Below are 25,699 nucleotides of genomic sequence, written 5' to 3' on the forward strand. Positions count from 1 at the left end.
GCTCGTCATGTATAATGGGTTTTTGCATATTCCAGCACAGGGCTGGAACTCATCGAGCATCGATGTGGTTAAGAAAGAGCTCTTTGTTTGCCCAACTACAATTTTGTATACCTTTCTAATGTCATGACTGGGTGCCTGATGATTGCCTTGTGGAAAAGCTTACACTCAAAACTGGAGTCATGAGTTGGTTAAGGCTTGTGTGGTGCGTTGTGAAAGGTTAAATTCTATGCCACAGGTCTTCTCTTATTATTATTATTATGAAACGTTAAGGCAAAACATAGCTTATTTATCGTGAGGAGCATTTGTTAAATTCAGGAAGCCTTTAACCACTTGGGAGCTAGTAAACAAACCTCCCCAGTGCTGCGCTGTCCATTATCCGGTGCTGAACTGGACGTCCAGCGGTCGCACGCAGCACTGGGGAGGTAGTGCCCGTGACGACCGTTGGCCGACGGCAGCACTTAAGGGGTTAAAAGTTGGTTCCAAACTATAGATTGGTGTTTTGTTACACCTAATCTCACAGATTAGCGTACTAGGCAAACCAAACTCTGGGAATTTTTGCTGTGATGATTCTTGTTAGGCCCTATTGAGAGAGGTTGTATAATGTTTTGTAAACTGTACTTTTCCACATATTTGCAGTGGTAGAACTGTCAGCATTGCCAGTTGATGTACACTTGACTGAATGTAAAGCAAATTGTTAGAGGTATCAGCCTTATTTGTTCATTGGGAACAGTCTTGTCAGATTCTATAGGGATAATCTGTTTATTATGAAACATTATGACAAAGCCAGTAGGTCTCACCGAATTATTGTGAAAAGCATGTGTTAAAGGCAACAGACTTCAAAGGATGGATTGCTATTACTCTGTGTTAAAGCCTATAGGCAGCTATTTTATTACATGGAATCTCACAGATTACCGTAGTAGGGAAGAGTTTGGTGGTCTACCCAATCTGTGGCAATAAGAGATATGCACTATGATAATCTTTATTAGGCTCACTTAGGAGAGATAGTATTTTGCCAACTATAATTTTCTACCTATTTGCAAATTTTTTTGCTGCATGCTTGAGGGCCACCTTGTGGGAAAGTTTACACAGTAATTTGTTGGTTATGGAGACAAGCCAATGAAATAGGCTTAATATGAGTACAGTAAAATATTATGACAGAAGTCATAGATCTGGTCTGTTTATGACAAGAAGTTATGACAAAAGCAGTTCTTCTAGCTTATTTATTGTGAAAGCATCTGTTAAACCCAACACTGTTCTTTCATCTTCTCCCACTGGCTTTCTACTTGGTCTCTGTCGTCCTCTAGGAGGACCTGAAACATTACTTAGGGTGACTTAGTATTCACCCCATTTCTATGCATCTATGAAGAGGGTGGTGTTCTAACGCTGGCATTGGTTTATTGGTTCCATCCATGCCTTCTTCATCTTTAACTTTAGCCTGGCCACGACAAGGAGGTGTTCTGACACCATGTACGTTCCTCTCATCACTCTCACATCATGCAGGGACCTCTGGAACTTCTTGGCAATGTAGACATGGCCGATCTAATTCTCAGTTAAATGGTCTGGTGACACCCATGTGGCCTTATGTATTCTTTTTGTGTGGGAATACAATACCACCTGCCACCAGACTGTTCAGGGCACAGAGATCTGTGAGCCCTTCACCATTCTTGTCGCCAAGTCAAGCATATGTTTAAGTAAAAAAAATATTTTTAATAGGCATGGGCGGTGAACTTTGCCCCGTTCGCTGACTTTTCTGCACTCCGCACTGCTCGCGGAGCGCGGAAAACTCCGCTTCGTGATGTGCAACTGAGTTTTTCGCCCGCTCGCGAATGGTAGGTTCGTGAGTGCGAGCTCCTGCTCGGGTAGAATTTCTACTAGAGAGGCAGGAATAGCACAAACTTAAGTTCGCACTGTACTCCGCCACTCGCTGAACTTCGTGGAGATTTTTCGTAACTTCGCAAAGTTTTTTCATAACTTTAAGGGAGTTCTGCGTAGCAAAACTCTACGAACTACACCCAGGCCTAATTTTTACAAGAAATGTACCTACTCTATATTAAAGCCTACAGATAGATATTTAGTTATATGGAATCTCAGATTTTCGTAGTAACCAAGGGTTTTGGTACCGGTTAAACCCCCTGACAAACCATTGGTATAGAAGATTTCCACTTTGAGATGGTGTGGTTTATAGTTGCCTAGTGGAAAAATTAAGCTCAATGCAGTAGAGTATCACTCTTTAGGCAAAAGGTAGCAGTAATGCCTGTCAGCGGATTACCGGGATGGGTGTCACTCATTGCATAGGAGTATCCTATGGAAATTAGTTCAGCGTTCTACCTCTGCCCGTGCAGCAGGACACTGTGCCATTGTAGTGCCAGCAGAGTCAGAAGAAAATGGTGCATTTGGATCAACCAGTACTACTGTTTAGAGAGTAAAACCCTAATTCCCCAGTGGTGTGGCTGCTCCATTAACCTATTCAATATATGTTTAAAAATGTTTATTATCCAGAAAAAACATTTATTATCCAGAAAAATATTTCAGCAGAAAAACAAGCCATAGCATTCACAGTTTGCACTGTAAAGATCATTTATTACTACAGAGTCTGAACAGCTATTCTTTCAGCCTTAACAGGTACCAATGGCACACCACCATTTCTCCCCCAAGCAAGTTTCCTACCAATTCATTTTGTGATACTTTCGTGCAGTTCCATAGTCAATCAATGGCCCAGAATAGGATTTTCCTAAGGAAAATTGCTGACACCTGTTTAAACTTTGCTTTATAAGGGTCTTATCTCTTGATCAGATTGGTGGCCAGTGTTTGTGCTTGTCCTTCTTTGTTAAAATAGCTTTTCTATGTTCTTCCAAGAACTGTACACACATTGGACTATCTATATGGATTGTGCCCAAAGCAATGTGCTTAAATTACTTTCATATTTACATCCTTTTGCTTCGCATGCTGCAGCACGACTATTCTATAATAAGAAACCAGTCTTTCAATAGTATTGCCACATTCCCCATCTTAGAAGGTATCAAGAATGACAATATTCCTTCATTACTTCTGCTATGCATTATCAAGGCTTAAATGTATCAGAATGTCCCCAAATGTGTAAACATTCCATCTCACCAACAGCTAATCGTTCCACTTCATTTTTAAAAGATGTTCTGTTCATTTTGTAAAATAAGTTGTTCCTGCTCGGCATTTACTGCCTCGACCACTTCTGAAAGAGCAAATAATGATGCATCTCTCCTCGCAATCATCTCGAGAAAATGAGCATTTATGAAACAAAAGACCTACTGCCAGAATTAGAAATGTACACATCATGGCACAGTTTGGCTTCGTTTTTGTTTTTAATTTGTAGAGCCTATAGTAAGTCTCCAAATGAGTAATACTAAGAAGGAGTGAATGATGACACTAATACAAATAACGCATCCAATAACAGATATGGGGTTAGTTATGGTCTTGTTTGGTGTGATCCTTGTCCAGGAGAGCATTTGAGCACTTTACAGTGAATAAATTCATAATTGAGCAGGGCAAAGCAATACACTAATGGGCAACAAAAAAAACAAGCATTTGCAATGCAATAGGTCTCGCATTAGGAAAGTTTGAGCTATTGGTATTGTAAATGAAACATTTTTTATTTATGTGTTGGTTTTGAAAATAGCAAAATTAAAAACGTCATTTACAATGCCAATAGTTTTAACTTTCGCAAACGTGACAACTATAGCATTTGTAATGCAATATGTGTTCTACTTACATGACTTAGATGTATTAATATTACAAATAACTGGCTTTTATTTTTTTTAATAATTAATACTTAAATAAAAGTTATTGTAATTTATAATGGCAATAGCTTAAACTTTAGTAAATAACTTTTGGGAAGATTATGTTCAGTGTATTTTATTGTGATTAAAATCCAAGAACAGAAGTAAAATATTAACATCTTTTTGTGTCATTCGTAATAAAGCTTGAAACATTGAGAGAACATATTAGAGCCAGTTGTTGTTGAATGGTTGCACAGAGTGATGCAGTGGCCTTCAGTGGTGCCGAGTGATGCAGTGGCCTTCAGTGATGCCGAGTGATGCAGTGGCCTTCAGTGGTGCCGAGTGATGCAGTGGCCTTCAGTGGTGCCGAGTGATGCAGTGGCCTTCAGTGGTGCCGAGTGATGCAGTGGCCTTCAGTGGTGCCGAGTGATGCTGTGGCCTTCAGTGGTGCCGAGTGATGCTGTGGCCTTCAGTGGTGCAGAGTGATGCTGTGGCCTTCAGTGGTGCAGAGTGATGCTGTGGCCTTCAGTGGTGCAGAGTGATGCTGTGGCCTTCAGTGGTGCAGAGTGATGCTGTGGCCTTCAGTGGTGCAGAGTGATGCTGTGGCGTCGGGTGATGCTGTGGCGTCGGGTGATGCTGTGGCGTCGGGTGATGCTGTGGCGTCGGGTGATGCTGTGGCGTCGGGTGATGCTGTGGCGTCGGGTGATGCTGTGGCGTCGGGTGATGCTGTGGCGTCGGGTGATGCTGTGGCGTCGGGTGGTGCTGTGGCGTCGGGTGGTGCTGTGGCGTCGGGTGGTGCTGTGGCGTCGGGTGGTGCTGTGGCGTCGGGTGGTGCTGTGGCGTCGGGTGGTGCTGTGGCGTCGGGTGGTGCTGTGGCGTCGGGTGGTGCTGCGGCGTCGGGTGATGCTGCGGCGTCGGGTGATGCTGCGGCGTCGGGTGATGCTGCGGCGTCGGGTGATGCTGCGGCGTCGGGTGGTGCTGCGGCGTCGAGTGGTGCTGCGGCGTCGAGTGGTGCTGCGGCGTCGAGTGGTGCTGCGGCGTGGAGTGGTGCTGCGGCGTGGAGTGGTGCTGCGGCGTGGAGTAATGCTGCGGCGTGGAGTAATCCTGCGGCGTGGAGTAATGCTGCGGCGTGGAGTAATGCTGCGGCGTGGAGTAATGCTGCGGCGTGGAGTAATGCTGCGGCGTGGAGTAATGCTGCGGCGTGGAGTAATGCTGCGGCGTGGAGTAATGCTGCGGCGTGGAGTAATGCTGCGGCGTGGAGTAATGCTGCGGCGTGGAGTAATGCTGCGGCGTGGAGTAATGCTGCGGCGTGGAGTGGTGCTGCGGCGTTGAGTGGTGCTGCGGCGTTGAGTGGTGCTGTGGCGCTGAGTGGTGCTGTGGCGCTGAGTGGTGCTGTGGCGCTGAGTGGTGCTGTGGCGCTGAGTGGTGCTGTGGCATTGAGTGGTGCTGAGTGATGCTGTGGCATTGAGTAATGCTGTGGCACTGAAAGCAGATAAAAAAATGTTTAACCCACATTGCACAGTTTGCCAAATACATTTATGGTGAGCAGTCCGTTTGGTTTGCTAACATAGGATACCTTGAGATTAAATTTACATACATGTCACTCTACTGTTAGTAGATAACACTTTACTGTTTTTAAGAAAGTTCTTGGACTAGCTTTAGAAGTATTGAAATTGTTAACTGATGGAGTTGGTCCTGAGTTTAGGATAATCTGTGTCCTTCGCCTACAGAGACTCGAAAACTCTTCATTGTAAAACCGGGTTAACAGGACTATAATTTCAGATGGAAAAAAAACGAAAGTTTATGAGCTGCTTGTGCACAGAATTGGGAAACCTGTGAGATGTGCTTGATTTACGTGATGCAGAAATTAAGTCACGTTGCAGCATACTTTCTGTGGGAGGCATTCAGACCGGCGGAAAACCGAAAGTTTATGAGCTGCTTGTGCACAGAATCGGGAAACCTGTGAGATGTGCTTGATTTACGTGATTGTGGAAAGAGGTTCAGGGTGAGAGTGTAATAAAAAGCAGCAGGTGGAGGGGAGCTCTGCTGGTGTGCGAGGCGGTTGGGGGTGGGGGGGCGGGGGAGCAGGTGAGCGAGCCAGTGGGAGGGAACCAGCATATGGGGTGTGACGAGTGAGAGGGAAGGAGCTCTGCTGGTGGGCGAGGCGGGTGGGGAGCAGGGGAGCAAGCGAGTGGGAGGGAACCAGCATATGGGGTGTGAGTGAGGCCAAGCACGCGCTGGCGAAGCGTCACGCTTAAATAAATCACATGCATTGGGAGGAATCCGCTTGGTCAAAGAGTTTGTTTCAACTACTATACTCTCGTCTATTTATCCCTGTGGGATAGAATAGTCGAGACCTAAAAAAGGCACTAAAGCAGAAGTGGTAGAACTTCCAATAAGGAAAAAGTGTTAACACAATGTCAACTAACGATAAGGAGGGATCGTAGGCAGGCACAATAATCAGGAATTAAATTCTTAAAATCCATTTCAAAACAATATCTGTTACCTTGGGAAGTAATGCATGGAGAGGTGTTCTGGGACAAAATGTTATGAAAGAGCAAACAGGATGGGAGGTTAGGTAGAACACCTTCAGCTTAAGGGCCTTAAGACAATGAGGGCCACAGATGACATTTGTTCTTTTAGTGTTTTTTTAAGCAATGGTCACAGCACCCAGGCGGAACTCCAGAGGAAGCCATGGTCCATATTTTGGAGGTGTGCTCTGAGATGGATTGAACCAAAGATGGAAGTGTCTTAAGAATTTGAGTCTTGGAGTTTAAGTACCACAACGGACAGCACTGTATTGAAGAGATTCATTGTGAAGGATTTTGTGCACTTGGCAGGTGGATTTTTTTTAACTAAAAGAAAACACACACACACACTCACATCTAGTATTGGTTGTAAACCACTGCTGAAAAATAAGTACCAGGATAATAAGAGCTGGAAGGGCCACTGGGTAGCAATGCACTCTAGAAAAGTCAAGAATAGAGTAGAATAAAATAGTCAACCACCATACAGAGTAAATTTTATCAGGGATCCAGCTAAAATACACATGCCCACATACCCAAATGGACACTTCAAGCACTGTGCTTCAAATCTTTCAGTACAACAAAATGGCAAGCAAATCTGGTGGAAATAGTAATTGCTACAAGCAGATGTAGAAAGGCAAGCAAATCTGGGGGGGAATTAGTTGCTACAATCAGATAGATGTAGAAGGAATGCACTCCTCCATGACAATGTATGCTGCAACCCTGCTCTCCTTACATAGAATTCTGAGCTGTTGAATTGGAGGTGAAACCCTTTGATACAACTCTACTCAAGATTTCAAGGCTGGAACATCTGATGTGGAATTTATCACTTCTATTGGTCATTCCTTATACCGGTGACGGTTTCGGGTATGCATTCATAGTTCAAAGAAGCAGACTTTAACTGGAAGCAGGCCTCTCTCAATGGCACCAGAGCTCATGTAACGCCAATTCTTATTCGTATTGCTCAAATGATCACAAATGTCAGATTCCAGAGGTTGCCACACATGGGTTCCAAAAAACAAACTGTCCAATGTGTTTGCAACACTCACTGTGAAATATCCAAAGATGAAAACCATAACAGTATTAAATCAGAACAAAAAACCTGGATTATTATCACAGCTCCTCCTCTATAAAGCACTGTGCAGTCCTTAACAGATCGCGTTACCTCATCCGTCTGATCTGGAAAAACTAGAAGTAGTAGAAAGCAAACTATATACCAGTATAAAGCAGGATGTACACCAAAATGGAAAGTCAACAAGTCGAACATGTGTTAAAAGCCAGCTGCGAATGCAGACAGCTAAAATCAATTTCAAGCTCCAGTGCCTAAATGGGCCCAGGAAAGGAACAGATTCAGAAATAGGCCTAACTACCTTGCACTTCACCTTCCTGGACTCAGCCATACCAAAACACATCAACAAGCCATTGCTCTCTGTAGCAGGTTTAGCAAGTTGCATAGGACATTGCCTTGTACTGTGATGGGTTTGACCAGTGTTTGCTAATAGCCTTGTTTGATCTCGCCTGTCCTTGCTGCATGGACTGTGAAGCCAAGAGGTTTCACTTAGGTAAGCTGGTGTAATGCTTACACTTTTACTACAAGCCAATGCCACATAAAAAACAAAGATCACGCCCCTGCGAAAATATACCGCCCATAAGCTGGCAATAACCATGTTAAACGAGAAAAAAAAAATACCTCTGTTCTTCAATTTTAATAAAACTATATGGTGGCTTTCTGTCAGGCTGCTGCATCTAAAACTGAGATTTTGTTTGTACATGATGAGTAAAATTGATTCTTAATGATACAAAAAATGTACTATTGGTGTTGAATTGCTGTAAGCTAAAAACGTAATTCAATCACACAAATGGGACTTAAAATAATCACTGGCAAAGAAACAGGTCTGGCTTTAATATGCCAATACACAAACAGAGCATTCACAAATGCTGTTTACATGCATTAAATGCACAAATGTTGTTCAGTACATTAAAGCCAGCCTACCAGCTTTGCCAATGCCGAGGAAAAAAAGAAACAAAAAAATTGATTTCATGTATATATTGCACATAGGAGATATACTGAATGTGACAAATAGCGTGGTGACTCAGCGTGGTGATTTAGTGTACGTTTCAGATGTAAAATAGTCCCTTGTGCACTCCAATAGAAGTAGTACACCAAACAGTGCAATGTGAGATATTAATACTCCTCTGGTTTGAACCAAAGCAAACTATGAATGACTTCCCCCCACTTGATGCACGCGATCTTGTAGATTGTCTGCCAACCCATCCCCCTTATGTACTGAGCTCTGTTGCTTCCTTGGTATGTTCCTAATATATAAATGCTAATACATAAGGCTAAACTGACGAATGGGCAGAAACGGCAGACCCAAAGCCCCTTTACCTATATACGTATTTGTTACTTAGGATTTTTTGCAGATCACAAAAGGCAGGAGAAAAAACAAAAGCGGTCTGTAAATCAGACCTTATGAAAAGGCACCGTTTTTGGAAGCCTTACCAAGCACCCAGATGAACAAGTAGAATAAGGTACACATGCAAAGAAACTTAAAGACAAAGATTAACCAATCTATAGGAAAGACCCAAGTATGCAAAAAAGCATGTATCGGAGGCAAATGCAGACAACCCCCAGTGAGACAGCATTTGGTAATATGAAACACGCATTGGGAGAATATCAAACTTTAATGGTGAAACTGTGCCTAATGCATAGCAACAGCTTTTCAGCATTGCGCGTCTTGAACTTTTTCATGGCTTTTTTCACTAGTCTACTCTGAGTAGTCAGACCTCCTGCTAAGTCAAGGAAATTATTTGCGTGGGGTGCAGGCATCAAAGCAAAGTAACAGATATTTATTTTATCACAGTAAACCGACGGTGAAAATTCTGAATTAAAAAAAAAGATGTAACTATGGCAATTTGAAGTGCTTCTATCCAGGTAATGCTAAAGTGTTGCCATGGAGAATAACAAACTTTGTAACTCAGTTGCATTCTAGTAACGTATTTAGAAATAGCGTTGTGGCAAATGCTTTTAAATAAGTGATAAGTGTAAGAATGAAGCACAATATATGTTTTTATGACTTTCAGATCTCGCAAAATTCAGGAAGTGCATTAACCAAACAGACTAACCACGAAATAAAAAAAGAGGAACCCAAGTGCAATTTCCTCAAAACAAGCACCCACAATAACCACTTCGTATGTGGTCAAGTCCAACATTCACAGAAATAACATCAATGTTCTATAACGGGTGTACTTTCCCTTGTTCACACAATCTGCAGTGAAGACATTCATCCATTGACTGTGTGCAAACAAGTGTGTGGCTATGTGCTTTCTAGAAGGCTCGAAGCACTGGTGGTACCATTTCAAAGTTTTATTTTTCTGGGAAAATGTTTTCCATTTTTAATACCAGTTATCCAACATGTAACAAATCTGCAAGACTATTGCCACATCAGCAGGGCAAAGGAAGGAGTCTGTAACAAACATTACAGTTCCTTTCAGATTTGAATTCCCGTCATTAGCTACTGGAAAAGGATACACGCTTTGTGAAGCCACGTAAAATACATTTCTTGCATGAGTTACAATTGCACTGCAGGAATGTTGGACACTATGCAATCGCTGTAACGCATTTTTAAGATGCAAACATAGCAAGTTAAACTAAGGTCTGATACTTAGATCTCTGGATTGACCAAACTATTTGTTTTAATTAAATGAGCAAAGGGGGAGAAGCTTAAACATTTAATTGTTACAAAGTTTCTGACAATCCTAACATACTAACCCACATCACCATTCAATGGCCAGGGCTGCATCGGCCATGGCCACCTATTCAAAGATAGTTTATTTAGAGCCAAAGTCCATAAAACCATATAGATAAACCACAACGCCTCGTTAGACATAAATATAGTACTTTGAAATTAACCTTAAAATTGATGATGGACACAAATTAAGATAAAATGAGCGTCATAGGTATAAAATAAGCAAATGAATAAGAACTTGTGTTCCAGACCACATGTGCCCAATTTAACCTCCACATAACATTTAGTTTGTTGACTTTTCGGCAGCCGGCTCTACTTTTATTTCAAACTCCATTTTGAAGATGCATTTTTTAGCTGTTCTCAGGATCACGTTGAAATCAGTGTCCAAAAAGATTACTACTGTCGGTGCTTAGTGTATCGACAACTAAACGAGCGAGGGGATTTGCATTTCACTTGCTGCAGATCTAAACATCACAGCAAACGTCATGTCCAACAACTAAGCGGGTGTAGGGTATACGCACTGAAGTATTCGTGCTTCTCCAGGGGAAAACAACCAAATGCAGCTTCCCTTGTGCTCTGATCAGAGCCGAGCCTGTTTGGTACTGGGATGTAAATGAAGTGTGGCAGGCATCCCAAACACAAATCTGGCATTCTGCCTCCACCATTCCTAATTGGACATAATAATATTTAAGGTGAGACGGTAGGGTCGCGCTAAAGAACACATACAGGGAAACACCCTGTGCTAGCCTTTCGGCGACAAGGAACCTAACAGTTAATTATTCCGAAGGAATGGTATTATTGATGCCGGGAAGGCTCCAGGAAGTGAATCCTCTTAGTGCGTTATCCTGTGCAACAATAAGTGGTGCTCCCTGCAGAAAGGAAGCAGGCCCATCTGTCTCGAGGGTCGAGAAGCCCTCGGCTGTCATTTGCCTCACATCAAGGGACGGGTCGAAAATGACTATCCCGAACTAAACAATGACCGCTTCCGGGAGCAGCCGGAACGTCAAACAGCACGGAAAGCATTCACACGGAAAGCGAGGCACATTCTGAGGGAAATATCGGACAAGGGAATCACCTCGCGGGCAGTCGCAGTAACCAGATTTACCTCAAAATGCACTGGGGAGCGTACAGAACCCGAAAATATTTACGTCAAACTACGCCACAAAAAAAAAGTGTTCCGGTCCCACAAATGTTAGCTCACGCTTTTCCTTTTGAGCGGCCAATAGTCCCTTTTAAAAACAAACAGATGGAGGTGACTGGCAGGATTTTTCTGAAAGGCATCTGGAGTGTTGGTCAAGAGCAGCCACGTGAGTGTGTCCCTTCAAGCCCACTCTGGCAGCCAATCGAGTTGTCCGATGTGATCGTGGGGGGATGTGGTGCAAGTGTTTTTTTTTCCATACTCAGTTTTCGTCATTTTCAAGCACTTAGGTGAGGGTCCTGGCCTGGGGCTGCTGTCTTTTATTGTATTAACCGAATGTTAGACGGAGCAAATGGTCTAAGCATTCAAGGCAAAATGGTCTTTAGATAAGGGTCTTAGCGAGCAGGGGAAGGCATGCATACAATGAGACCTGGTCTAAAGGCTAAACTGGCGACCTCCGATCTAGGAGCCAGAAACCTGTTCTAATCCCAGCTCCAACAATACATTGTTTGATCTTTGGCAATTCACCACGTCTTCTTGTCCGAGTTCTAATATTTGTCAAACTGTAAACAGCTCAAGAACAGGAAGAAATCCAGAATTAAGCGCCATATTAAAACTGAACTATTCTCTTCAGCCTGGAAGTGCTGAACTAGGCATGGTACATAATCTGTGAGTGAAGAGAAGTCACGGTATACGTAAAGGACTGACTAGTGCTTCTTTGCGGTCAATTATTATGATTTTAAATACTGAATGCTGGTTAGGTATCCTTTAAAAAAGGCAATTTGTATTTACGTCAATTACTCGAAAACAACAACAAGGCATCCTGCTCTGAATATATTTCTAGTGGCAGCTGGCTCAGGGAGGCTCAGTTGGAAATCGCTCTGCACATAAACACATGCATGGTCCCCTCCTGATCCCAAGTGACAGCGCAGGGAACTCAAACGTGCGCATCTCCCGTTCTGACATTTCGACCGAAGCCCTTGGACTGACGGATCTCTTTTATGCTTAACGCCACCAGGGAGCAGCACTCTCGAGCCATGTTCCTCCTAATCTGCTCCATGGAATATGAAAACAGGAAATAGAAATCCTGAAACAAGTTGAAAGTTTACAGAGGCTATCAGAATGTGCGTCTTACAAATGAAAACGGACACATGTACAACAAGGAAGAGAGAAGCCAAAAAATGAAAACGTACTTTGTTATTTTATAACGTAAATATGTTTGTGTACAGTCTTCGATAATTCAATATACTACGACCGATTAAATTAGAGCCATGCATTTTAAGACCAAAGGAACTACTACTTGCAAGCAACAGTCAAATAGTAATTTCTTTCCACGTTTCCTGTTAGGTTAACAGGATTTAAACTCTTTAAAAAAAATCAGAAAGTGGCCACCGAAAGATGTCTTAATTGTGTTTTCTCACTGCCCATAAGATGTATGCATGTCACGATATATCTATATGAAAGCCTAGAAGCCTTGGCAGTGAAGGCGTTAATAGCAATTTACATCGTGCAGACCGAACCAAACCAAGGCGTGGCAGCCAGAAAGTGACTGAGGTAAACGGTTTGTTATTACACATTGGTGCGGCAGTGACTTCTCTGCGGAGAACAGTATATGTCACTGCTTTACAAGAAACCGCGAGGTCAGGGCATATACCAAGTGGGTAGAAGGGAACTTAATACCGATGGGGATAACTAAGACGACAGCTTTAGGAAAGAGGTAGCTCAGGAAATCCTGGCTCATCTGGCATGGGGCTTGAGACTCTTCGAGGGTTTCTAGTCACGTACAACATGCCAATTCCCTCTAACAATTCATTTGGACTGGGGAGTAACGAGCAGGTTCTAATATCAGAGGGGGTGTTAGGTGTCGCCTGTGATCTTGTCATAGAAGTAGGCTGACCGGTCTCTTGGAAGAAAAAAATGAAAACGTGGCAGGTAACCTAAAAGTTATTTCCGGCTCAAACAGGGAGCCACGGGTAGTTTGGATAGGGCAGGGAAAATACCTTCACAGAATTTAAGGCAGCCTTGTACCCAAATGCTAAGGCAGAGAGCTGCAACCCAGCATACCCAACGCTTTCCCATTGGCCTAACCTTTGCAAATATGAATACATCTCTCTCCTTCCTACTGTACCACAACATGCAATATATCAAAGATGTATTGTGATTACTTACAATCATATAAGTAGCATAAATAGCAGACTTTACAATAAAATCATATATATATATATATATATATATATATATATACACACACACATACACACACATATATAAATATAAAGGCTTGCTTATGTATTGTCTATATGCTGTAGTGTTCTCCTACCCCTACCAATGGTATGTTATTGTCACTTGTATAATGAATAGAGCCACTGTTATGGTACAGCAGTGTCTTGTGATCTGAGGCCCTTTCTTCAGAAGTGTTGTGTGGTTTGTAGAAAATGTGTTCAGTGTTTATTTTCATTTCAGAATCCACTAGCTCTACCTCCTGTCTCTGTCCCTCCCCTAATGTATCCCCAAAGTAACATGCACACTGCACAGCGCTCTAATGCTAGCCAGCTAGATTTGCCATTTAGAAATACTAAAAAAATACACACATACGTTGACATGTGTGTATTATTGAGAAAGTAAAGGGAGTTCGATCTAGGAAGATCTTTGTTTTTTGTTTATGGGTGCGAACAGGACTTTGCCTACTTTTCTGGAACAGGGTTTGTTGCCCTTTACTAAGCTACAGCGTTCTGCATTCTACGTATGAGGAAAAGCAAAAGGTTATGAGTGGAATGCTTGATTTAATCTCAGCCACTCGTCTGGGCCGTATTCCAGACGCTTATTGTTTTTCTCACCTTGCTACTCCACACAAAATCCTTAACATGCAAATCAGCCTTGGTCCTACTTATCTAGAGTTCAGAGGGGGGCCCGGCCTGATAGTTCGGGCTGGACTGTTTTTATTGGAGCATAACTAAGCATGATTCGCATGCAAGTGGTTCGAGTGGCCCAGTGAGTAAAAAAAAAAAAAACAATGGGCTGGAATGTGGCAGAGACTAACCACTAGTAACTGAGATCAATTCCAGGATTCCACCCATCGCTCAATTTAATTTATTTATTGAGATTTGGATCTCCAATGAAGTTCACAGAAAAATATACACACAATTATTACACCATAAGCATGTTAAAATTGCATGCTTGGTCTTTACCACAGTAAATAAGATTAAATACATAAGCAGTTGTTATTATAAAATTTCAAAAAAAGCACTTCATTTAAGCTAAGAGTTCATTATAAACAAACAAATCATAACTATATAACAGCAGCAGTTTATATACCAATTAATCCATAAAAGGAAATATCGAAATCCTTCATAACCAATTCTAGGTTCACCCATTGTCTTTTTGTATTCCTCAGTGCAATGCAATACAAACAAGGTTGATGTCTTGTGGTACTGATGTTGTTTTATGTTTCTGCTAGTTTTGTCTGAGTAGTTCTACGCTTTGTCTAGTTGTATAGAATGATAATGCAGTTGATTTAGACAACCATATAGCTCATGATAGTAACACTGTACCATATAGCAAGCAGTGTTTGAGTGTGTTTACTTTGTTCACCCTAAGTTGGCAGGGTATGCCGAGATGTGGGTCACATTGCTCACTTTGCCACTGGATTCAAGCTAGCCTGGCTGATGAGGAGTGTTGCCCCGAAACCGGTCGCAGGATGCTTGTTTCTGGTCCAGAGAAGACCTGGCTTGGCAGTTCGGGCTAGACTGTTCCCATGAGGAACAGTGTCAAGACTGATTTGCATATAACTGGGTCTGAACTGGGTTGATGAAGTGAGCTAAAGAACAATGATGGATTCAACCCAGCTCTAATAGTGACTGAGGGTGAGTGTCTGAAAAGTTTCAGCACTCCGTCCATCATCTCTTTGTGTTTGAGTGTGCATATTTTTTTGTTGAAGACTGGAACAATGGTGTGTTTTGTTATTGTTGGGCACAGAGTGTTGTTGAATGTACAATAAGTCACAAATATGGTTCTCGAATGACTGTTGTGTACCTGCAGTTAATAACGTACGAACTATGGGGTTAGGTGTCAGTTTTGGGGGATTAGGCGAGAAAGATAGATACTGTTTATTCTCAAAAAACGGAGCTGCTTTAGACACTTGTGCAATGTTGAAAGATAACTACTGAGAGTATATAATACTGAACTCGTCAACATTTGAAGCTTCTGGCAGGGAGGCCAGTCGAATAACTCAATGTGGTCAATATTTATAAATTGTCCCCTAGCAACTCTTTCAAATTGATATTTCTGTTAAAAGAGCACAGTACCTGGTATTTGATACAGTTCCACTGATTGCTGCAGGGAGTGCCTTTAAAAGCAGTCTCAGTTTGCAGTAGCACCCATGTGCCGGTTTGGTATAATGTTACCAATGCGCCAATGGCCTGTGGAGTTGGCCATATGCTTAGTCGCTTAGGTGCAGATGTGGTGAGAAGGAATGTGCTGCCTGTGTATACACCTATATATACGGGCAACGTTGTTGATGGACCTTGTATTGCCCAGAAAGGCACACAAAGTAATACAAGTGCTGAGAGTGACTGTGGGCCATGCTCTTGAGAAGGTGCTGCATCAGAAAATGGAAGTTAGTGAACTTGTTTCTGCAGCAGTTTACTATTTCTCTACCATTGTCATCTCACTGGAAAGAAGCATTATTTACTCATAGGAGCGTGGTGCGATGCTTAGGCCATAACTCACAGCTTTGGAAGGACATTTGGGGTTTGTGCTATCACCGATGCTCTGCTTATGTGTTCTAGGGTGACGAGGGGGAGTGGTCAAGGGGACGCTGCTCTGGATCCATGAAGGGCCCCATCGCCCTTTAATTTACAAAGGAACGGCAGTGATTTCCGTTCCACAATAAGGGTGAACCCAATCAGGTGTTTTGCATCATGACCAGTGCTGGTCCTCAAGACTCTGCATGCATTGGGGTTTTTAATTAGCTAACTTGGCTAGGAAGCAATCATCCCTTCACAGAAGGGGGCATGTACCCGGAACTTGTGCATAAAGGAACTACACCAAAGCTCAGCAGAGTACATGTTCGGTTCGGTACAAGAAGGGCTTCTGGACTGGGTTGTTGCTGATGATGTAGGAGACGCTCGACCATATTTACTTACCCCATTCGAGGAACTCGCTGACATACTTGTCCCTACGCAGGGCGGAGCTGCCGCTGCACTCGCTATATAGGCATAGCAGGATGTCAAGCAGGGTCTCCACACTCAGGCAGTTTTCGCTCCCCCGCGGCCCATCCACCAGCAGCTGCTCAAGCCTCCGCAGCCGCACGGGGGCCGCCATGGTGCCGGGCCCGGTGAAGGTAGGGAGGGGTCCGCCTTCCTTTAGGTTCTTCTGTCGTTCCCACAGATAAGCCTTGTCAAGGGGCCCGGCGGATCCATCGGCGACTCCTGGACCCTACTCCTAGTCCTGTGTCCTAGTCCTGGGTTCCCTGTCCCAGGTTCACTGTCCCACAACCACTCCAAAGCCGTGCACCAGCAGCACCACTAGCCGGGAAGCTGTAGCCCCGCCCGCCACCGGCCCCAGACCGGAAGCAGACAGAGCGTCGCACAGACGTCACGCGTTGATTGACAGGGGTGGGGAGCGCTGTCTCCGGTCACCAGCAGCTCTGAAAGGAACGCTCTGTCCAGAACCATAGAGTGTTGAGGGAATGGGGTAGAGCAGCACCAGGGAAAAGGGCCGAAGGCTAGGGAAAAAGAACAGCCATAGAGTTTCAGGGAAAGGATGAGCGCCGTTGCCGGTGGCTCAGAGGATAGAAGGAACGCTGCGGCCGCATTAATGCGCCTGATCATAGTACAGATTGAATTGATTCTAATGAAACAGAACAGAGAGTGTTTTTTCTCGTAAACCACGCATTGGAAGACGTTTATCTCTTACAATATGATGTAATCCTGGGTGGGAATCAAAAATTTGCTAGCATTCGCGACAAGAATTTTCAATTCTATTAAGGACACGGAGGCGAGGATTATGCTTCTCAATCTTTACTGCATAAAACACAGCAGCCAATGAAAATGTATATTTTCAGTAAACATTAACCACAAAACTTCATTACCCATGAACACCCATGAGTATAGGCACGCCCCCACAGTCCATAAGAACCCCTTGCGTGCTCCCATCGTCCTCTTTCTTTGAGGCGAAACAAGTCCAACAAAACTTGAACGGTCACAATCCTCCAACGTGGAAGAACATCATCAGGCGGAACATCCTGACCTCCGGAGCCGATCAATCCGACTTCTTATCAGATCCTGAAATAAAGGAAATAACACCACCGTAATCCTTGCATCAAAGGGTGGGAAGCTTAATACATACAGTACATTAAGCCGGGTGGGATAATCCTCGCCTCCGTGTCCTTAATAGAATTGAAAATTCTTGTCGCGAATGCTAGCAAATTTTTGATTCTATTACAGGACCGGAGGCTTCAGATTATGCTAGTTTAACGCTGATTAAATACCACTGAAGTAATATCTCCCACCGGCTTATAATAAAACGTCTTAAACGTTGAATCAGAGGACCAATCTGCACAACGCATGATATCTTGGATACTGGATCCTAAACCATATGATTTAGACGCCATAGCGCCTCTAACTGAATGAGCACCAAAGATGCTTGTATCAACACCAGCTTCCTTCATAATGAACCGAAGCCATCTAGCAATAGTGGCAGCCGCCACTGGTTTAAAGGGCTTTTGAATAGCAATCAACAATTGAGAACAGCCCTGCGGCCGCAAGGCCTTCGTACATTCCTCGTAGGTCTTTAAACATTGGACCACACACAGTTTTTCATTTTCAGAAAAAGCATTATAAGAGATATGTCTAGACAATGTTTTAGTACGACCTGTAATATGAAAAGAAACCCCTTCCGGGGTAAACACTCTACCTGTTACGTCGAGTGCTCTGACATCCGAAGATCTTCTGCAAGACGATAAACAAAGCAGCATGGCCAGTTTAGCCCATAATTGCTTCCTGGACAGGAGAGAATTAACCGGCCATCTGTTGAACAATGAAATTACAACTGAGACATCCCACAAACCCGTATACTTGGGTTTGGGAGGGTTGGCTACCCTGATGCCTTTCAACAACTTACAAACTACCGGATGCATGCCCACTGGCTTACCATCCATCCGGGCATGGCCCGCCGAGATGGCCGAGCGAAAATTGTTGACAGAACGATACGCTAGGCCTCCAGCCTCTTTCTCAGATAGAAAGTTCAAAATTTGGGGTAACTCTGCCCCCACGGGATCCAGATGTCGTCCCACGCACCAATCCACCCAGTTCTTCCAGGCAGCGGAGTATCGCTTCCTGGTGGAAGGTGCCCAAGCCTGTTGGATAAAGTCAGCAGTCTTGTCCGAAATTCCCGGCATTTGCCATTGCTCCCTGAAAGCCTCCATGCCATCAGGGATAGCCTGCCCTCCAACAGCAACGGGTGCTGTTCCTGACGAGGGCCCTGCAACAACCACTTCAAATCCGGCAGTAGCCGGGGGCGGTCGCAGCTCCACTGCAACAGTTTGGGAAACCACGCCTGTGATGTCCACCACGGCGTCACCATGACAATTTCCGCCCCTTGCCGTATCACCTGAGTCATCACTCTGGGGATCAACAGAAAGGGGGGAAAGGCATACTGGATCCCCTCTGACCAATCCTGGAGAAAGGCATCCGTTGCCGCTGCCATCGGATCCGGTCTCCAACTGAAGAACCGGGGAAGTTGATAAGTCAACCTGGAGGCGAACAAGTCCGTCTGAAAAGGACCCCAAATCGCCTGCAACCAGAGAAAGACCTGGGGAAGCAGCTTCCAGTCGCTGTAATCCCTCAAGTGCCTGGAATGCCAGTCCGCCACTTGGTTGGCCTGACCCGGGATGTATTCCGCTATGACAGATATCTGGTTCTGCAGACAGTAGTGCCAGAACTCCCTGGCTATTTGTACAAGAAGAGACGACCTCGTGCCGCCCAACTTGTTGATATACCTTACTGCGGACACATTGTCCATCCGCAGGAGGATGCAACAGGACGTCTGCTTCGGGGATAACGTGCGGACCGCAAAGGATCCCGCCAGTAGCTCCAAGCAATTTATGTGGAGTTCCAGATCCTGTGATGACCATCTGCCGCCTGTGGAAACATCTCCACAGCGCGCGCCCCAGCCCCATCTGCTGGCGTCCGACTCTATGAACACGTCCGGGCGCGACCCGAAGATCGCCCTGCCGTTCCAGGCATCTACGTGGCCTATGAAAAGTAAAACAAAAGATTTCCCAGTGGGATATACTATTTCCTGCTCATAGATCAGGGCTCAACTTCTCAAACACCATTCACACCATTCATTTTTATGGAACGGGAAAGCACTCACCAGAAGGAAAACCACCTAATATAATACAGTAAAAAATATAGTAAAAAATGTACACTTTATTCTAAAATATACAACACTAATCGATAAATCAAAAGATAAAAGAACACTTAAAAAACACAATTGAATACACAGTTAAAAAGCCACCTAATGTGGACGTGGAGAAAATTAATCTAAAGAGACACTTGAATCTGTCATTAGTCCGTCATTTCAGGCCCTCTTTTGTCAACACTACGAGGAAAAATATTCCTTTCGTTCAGTTAGAATGTTGGCAAGCCGAATATGACTTCGGAGTTGGCGTCGACGCGTTTCGGAAGCTTAAGAATTGATAAGGGCTTCCTTCCTCAGGACGATTTGTATACGTTTTCTCCACAAATTGATAGACAACCTAATGTGTAAATAACATAAAATATGGCTATTAGTACCCTCTTCTATTTTACACTTATTACTATTTTTGACATTGCTATTTTGGTTACACACAAAGTTTATGCTCATTTTATAAATCACGATAAGGGCGATAACAACAGCAACAACAGTTCATAATCCCTGTGGGTTTCTCAGTAATATTGAGGCCTTGTTTTTTACATAATTGCCATGCGAGATACTAGATACTAAGCATCTCTTACACAGAGTTGGTTATACACCCAGTTACGTTCATAGGAAAAATTTTTTAAAAGTAACATAAACACAAAATAACATGTCGGGTTGACAACCAATTTGTGTGTCTAGATCCTCTTTTTGCACACTGCTTCCATTGCGTTTTCACCCTGCGAGATTAGCATCTACCACACGGGGTCCTAATTTTTTTAAAAAACAACAACAGAATGGCTACACATCAGAGCAGGATAACTACACATAAACGTTCCCAGTTAGAACACACATCTTTACATCTAAAACCATATGTCCATCCATTTTCAAACCTAATTACAACATAAGAGACCTTTGTTCTTTTTCGCTTTCTATAAAAACTTTTTGCCTTTTGGTTCATGTTATCCACGTTCTATTACAAGAAATACCACATTCATACTTCAATCATACTCACTGGCAGCGATAATACACTAACCGGAATGATTGTTATTTTCGTAAAGAGGTCACCCAATGTTTGATGATCCTCAATTTTGCTCCCGTCACAGTCACCTGGCTTTTCTTTCCTGCCCCACCTATGAGTTAGAGCAATATTAAATTAGGTATAAACTTACATTTATTCGCTTATCCCCTAATGTGCTAGATTAGAATTATATTCACCTTCATATTTTGAACGATGTTTTTTATCATGACACTCGTCTTTTTCAAAAAAAGGGGATATTTTTCATCAGGAGGAGGCTTTAAACAATCCTGCATTTATAACAGAAATACACCATATTATGATTCCCTATATAGTTAACGATTATTGTTCTAATCTCTGCAAGATTTAAACAGGGGAATACCTTAACAGTCGCTCAATGCGATCTTTATTTGGAGTTATAGGTCTTATAGAATTTTCAGGTGCTGTTCATTGCTGCAAAAACGGAAAAAGGCGCATTGCGTCAGCTTAAATCCAGGGCGTAGTTTAACTTATCACCCAAGTGTCAAAGTTACGTGTTTCATCTTACCCGAATTATGTTGGGTTTCTATCCATAAATGGGACTGTTATCTTGCTGCTGGTTAAAATAATGCACGGGGCTGCATGCAAAAAACAAATAATGAGAGTTTTACTAAGGAGTAAATTTAGAAAGGAAAGTTTAGCATATTCGAGTCTAAACACCCATTCCGCTTCCGGTATTTGATCTTACCCGGAATACGGCACTCCCGTTCTTTAATTGGAGTTCTTGTTCAGCAACCGGGTACTTTAATACGCGTGGCTGCATGCAAAAAGATTAAAAAAGTTTCACTAAAAGTTCCGCTCGGTAACGGAGGCTTCGTTTATTTTAGTCTGAACACCCATTCCCTGGCTGTCCTTACCTAGTGGATGCACACGGCTCGCGTTCCCGGTGCTCTGTCTTGTGGCGTTTTTTCAATCACCGCTGTCGTAGGAAAATGTTTGCACGCCCCATTCGACGTCGCATTTTGATCTCGTATGGAGATCACGTGATTTAAAAAAAGGGTGGGTCTGTGTTAATGGGTTCGCCCGCTTTGGTCTGTTTTTTTTATTTATTTATAAAGCGAAAGCGACTGTGCCTAGCCACCACTGGAGTTCGTGCCGAACCTCGTCCGTAAGCGGGACCGAGTCCGTATACGAGAGACCTTTCTGAAGATGCCTGATCTTGAGGCGTTGGAGGGCCCTGTAATGTAAAGGGCCTGGGAATATCGCCTGAACTGACGACGCCAGGATCCCTACAATCCTGGCCAGAGTTCTGAGCGTGACCAGTTGACTGTCTAGTAACTTTACGATCTCTTTCTTCAGCTCCCTCAACTTCGCCCGCGGAAGACACAGTTGCGCCGTGAGGGAGTTGATCGTGAATCCCAGAAAATCTATCACCTGAGAAGGGATCATCACGGACTTCTTCAGATTGATCACAAATCCTAGGCGCTGCAACAGTGAAGTAGTCATGGTCAGCTGTTGCAGTAGGACCGACCTGTCCTGTGCCATTATCAGGACGTCGTCCAGATAAATGATCAGACGCACTCCCCTTTCTCTGAGGTAGGCCACCACTGGTTTCATGACTTTGGTGAAACACCAGGGGGCCGAGGAGAGACCGAAAGGAAGAGCCAAGTACTCGTACCAACGGCCGTTCCAAAGAAATTGCAGGAACCTGCGATGTGGCGGAAAAATTGGAATAGAAAGATAAGCATCTTTCAAGTCCAATCGAACCATCCAATCCCCTTCTTGTAATAAGTCTGCCAGCATGTGAATACCCTCCATTTTGAAATGGTTGTATACCAGATACTGATTGAAATCTTTGAGGTTGAGCACAAGTCTGTTGCCACCTCCTTTCTTTTGAACTATGAAGACATTGCTGGAGAAGCCGCGAGGGCTTCGCTGACACTGAGCGATCGCTCCCTTCGTCAGTAAGTCTGCCACCTCTGCGTCTATGAAATTGTGATCTAGTTGGGAAAAACGGAGAGGTGGCGGGGGTAACGCTTGCGCAGGATGAGAATAGAATTCCAGCCGGAACCCTTGAACCGTCTGTAAAACCCAAGCATCCTGTGTCAACGCCTGCCAGTGCAGAAGACAATGCTGCGTGCGACCCCCCAAAGGAAGAAGAGATAAGTTCGTGACACTCACCGGAACTTTGATGGGCCTTGAAACTCGCCCTGTTGTTTCCCGACTGGAAACGTCCTCTGTTGAAGCCTTTCCGAGAAGGATAGAAGGTGCCGCCGCGGGTCGAATCCCACTTGCCCCGGCCTCGTCCAAAATCACCTCTCTGGGAGCCTCTCTGGAAGCCTCGGCCTGACGAGCGACCCCCGCCTCGCCCGGCCCTGTTGAAAACACCCTGTGTGAGTGCTCGCTTGATACCGCTCTGGGCCTTGTCCAACGCGGTGAAGGTACCAACATACTTGGTGACATCTTTAACGAAACGGTCCCCGAAGAGACAGCCCCCAGCCAGGGGACCTGGTTCCGCCTCCGCAAGTTCTGTTAAATTACTGTCCATTCGAAGCAGCAAGGACTTGCGCCTCTCCGAAGAGACGGCGCAATTCGCGTTGCCTAGAAAGCAAATCGCGCGCTGAGTCCATTCAGCCAAGATGTCCGGATCCACCGGTGTTGCCCCTTCCTTGGCCGCAAGGGCCATTTCTAAGATCTTGGCCAGGGGGCCAATAACATCAAGCTTCTTGTCGTTACAGCCCCGCCAGGCCCTGTCAAGCCCCCTTTTGGGGTCTTTAGAAAACTTTTTCAAAAAGGTCAAAATACTGGCGTCAATCTCCGGAGTGTCTGCGACATTGTCCGGTATCTCTGGACGCGGGCACTCCGACCTCAGCCGGTTGCGTACCTCTCTCGTGAAACTCTTCCGGAGGTGATCATGAATATACTCCGAAACCTCCGCTGGCGGGGCCCAGTCCGAAGACCGAGGGTGAATTATGTCCGAAGGGTCAAAATGAAAAGCCTTGGGTGCCTTGTCCCCCGCGGCCGCGGGAGCCAACTTAGCCTCCTTAGGGGGCGGAGGCTGCTCCTCCGATGAATCAGTGCCTGTACTAGAATCAGTGTAGGAGGTGGTGGAATCCGTGTCCACTACTATTTGGCGCTTACTCTTCGCCTTGCCACCAGATCGTGGCTGAGTAGGAGCGTCCCGATCCTGCAAGGAAGCCATGGACTGAGCGTGAGGCCAGAGATGGCGGTCATCCAAAACTGCTGTCGAGGTAGAGGGTTTAGGCCGCTTTTGTTTCTTGTGTTTGCCGTAGCCGTGGCGCTTAGCAAAACCCTCTAATTGTTTTTTAATGGGGCGCAGGGCCACTGCTAGTGCCTGCTGCACAGTCTGAGGGACCTTCGTGTCCATGGCTCTATTCACGGAAGCCTGGACCGAGGCATCCAGGGCTTCTACAATATTATCTTCTAGGACAGCCTCCTGCTGCCCTTCTGATGTATCCTCCCCTTCTGCCTGTTCTTCATCTGGGTACTTAGCCCAATTTTCCATGGTGCCACACTGCTAGTCACAAGGGAATAACCCTGGCAGAACTAGGGGTGGTGGGGGGGGTCAGCCCACTGCACACAAGCAATATAGAAGTCAAACTGTACCCAAACCCCCTCAGCAACGCTGTAATCAATAGGGCCAATGACCCAGGTCCAAAATACACCGAGCGTGTGCCCACTCAGGACCTCGTTTTTACACCACCAGAAGCGGGGGATTGACGAGAGGCAAGCCGGTGTGTGCAAACGCGCAAAACGCGCGTTCCTGTCAGCCTTGGAGACGTGCCGAGGCGCGCCGCCCAAAACGCTACCAAATCCTACTAAAAAGAAGCCCAAATGGTCAGCGTTTTTGGGCGCGCGCGTCGGCCGTGAGCCACCCGGCCTGAACGCAGGGCGTATGAGGGAGCTCCTGCGCGCCCTCAGGCTGCCGGTAACGGGCCCCTCTGGGAGACGCGGCGGCCCCTCGCCGGTCAAAGACCGTGATAAACGCGCTAAAACGCGTGCGCTCCCCAGCGGAAGCTGCCCCAGTGTCGAGACGGCCCCACATGTACCGCGAGGTGAGAGAACCCTACGCGCGTGATAGCAATTACCAGAAATAATGCCCAAAATGTACCAAACCAGAATAAACACCAATGTCCTCAATCAGGGCGCGGACTGAGCCGCAGCAATCTCAAAACAACCTTAATAAACATCAACAACACAATAATCTCCCACAGCACCCCCAGACCAACAAGCAGAGTGAGGGAACAGGGAAGGTGCACTTAACTCTGGCTTGTGAGCAGCAAAGAAAGAGGATGATGGGAGCACGCAAGGGGTTCTTATGGACTGTGGGGGCGTGCCTATACTCATGGGTGTTCATGGGTAATGAAGTTTTGTGGTTAATGTTTACTGAAAATATACATTTTCATTGGCTGCTGTGTTTTATGCAGTAAAGATTGAGAAGCATAATCTGAAGCCTCCGGTCCTGTAATAGAATCTGTAGTAACTAGATCTCCAGACGAGATGTAGTAGTATAGAAGATTTATTGAGGAGCACAGCAGGATGTCGACCCAACGCCTGCTGACCAGTCTGCCAACTGTCCCAGCAGAACCAGAGTCCTACAAGCTAGCATACTAATTCTAGAATGAAGGCAAGACATAGAGAGGATAAATATTAAAACATTAATTGCAAATATAATAATTTAGATAAACAGGCGGTTTACGATACCCTTGGAATTTTAGGACTGGGATGAGAGGAGGGTACTTGAGGGGAATGAATGAATAAATGACTACACATTTGTATAGCGCATGGCTACCCGTAAGCATCCCAGCGCTTCAGACAAACGCAGTCAATCCTCAGCGGCTCATGAAAACAAAAATGTTTTTAGCAGTGTTCTGAACTTCAGATGGTTGGCTTCCAGCCGTAAGGAATCAGGGAGCTGGTTCCAGAATTTGGCTGCTTGTAGGGAGAATCGTCTGCCACCTGAACGGGTTCTTTTTATCTTAGGCACCATAAGAAGATTCCTAGTGCTGGACCTTAAGGTCCTCAGGGTCTGATAGGATTGGAACAGGGGTTGCAACACGATAGCTCCAGATGCTATCATCGCTTTGTGTGCAATTGTCATTGCCTTGAACCATATC

At 44.8% G+C, this 25,699-nt stretch overlaps 1 protein-coding gene across 1 annotated transcript in view; it reads right to left on the reverse strand.

The window, feature by feature from the left end:
- CDC42BPB (CDC42 binding protein kinase beta) overlaps positions 1-16,834 on the reverse strand; it is a 709,648-nt gene extending 692,814 nt beyond the window's left edge. The window contains exon 1 of the mRNA XM_078660224.1: positions 16,309-16,834. Within this exon, the coding sequence (XP_078516350.1) occupies positions 16,309-16,486 (178 nt within the window). The 5' untranslated portion in view covers positions 16,487-16,834. The remainder of the gene's footprint in view (positions 1-16,308) is intronic.
- Positions 16,835-25,699: the final 8,865 nt, after the last annotated feature.

The sequence above is a fragment of the Lissotriton helveticus genome, chromosome 9 (genome assembly GCF_964261635.1).
Source record: "Lissotriton helveticus chromosome 9, aLisHel1.1, whole genome shotgun sequence".
Lineage (NCBI taxonomy): Eukaryota > Metazoa > Chordata > Amphibia > Caudata > Salamandridae > Lissotriton > Lissotriton helveticus.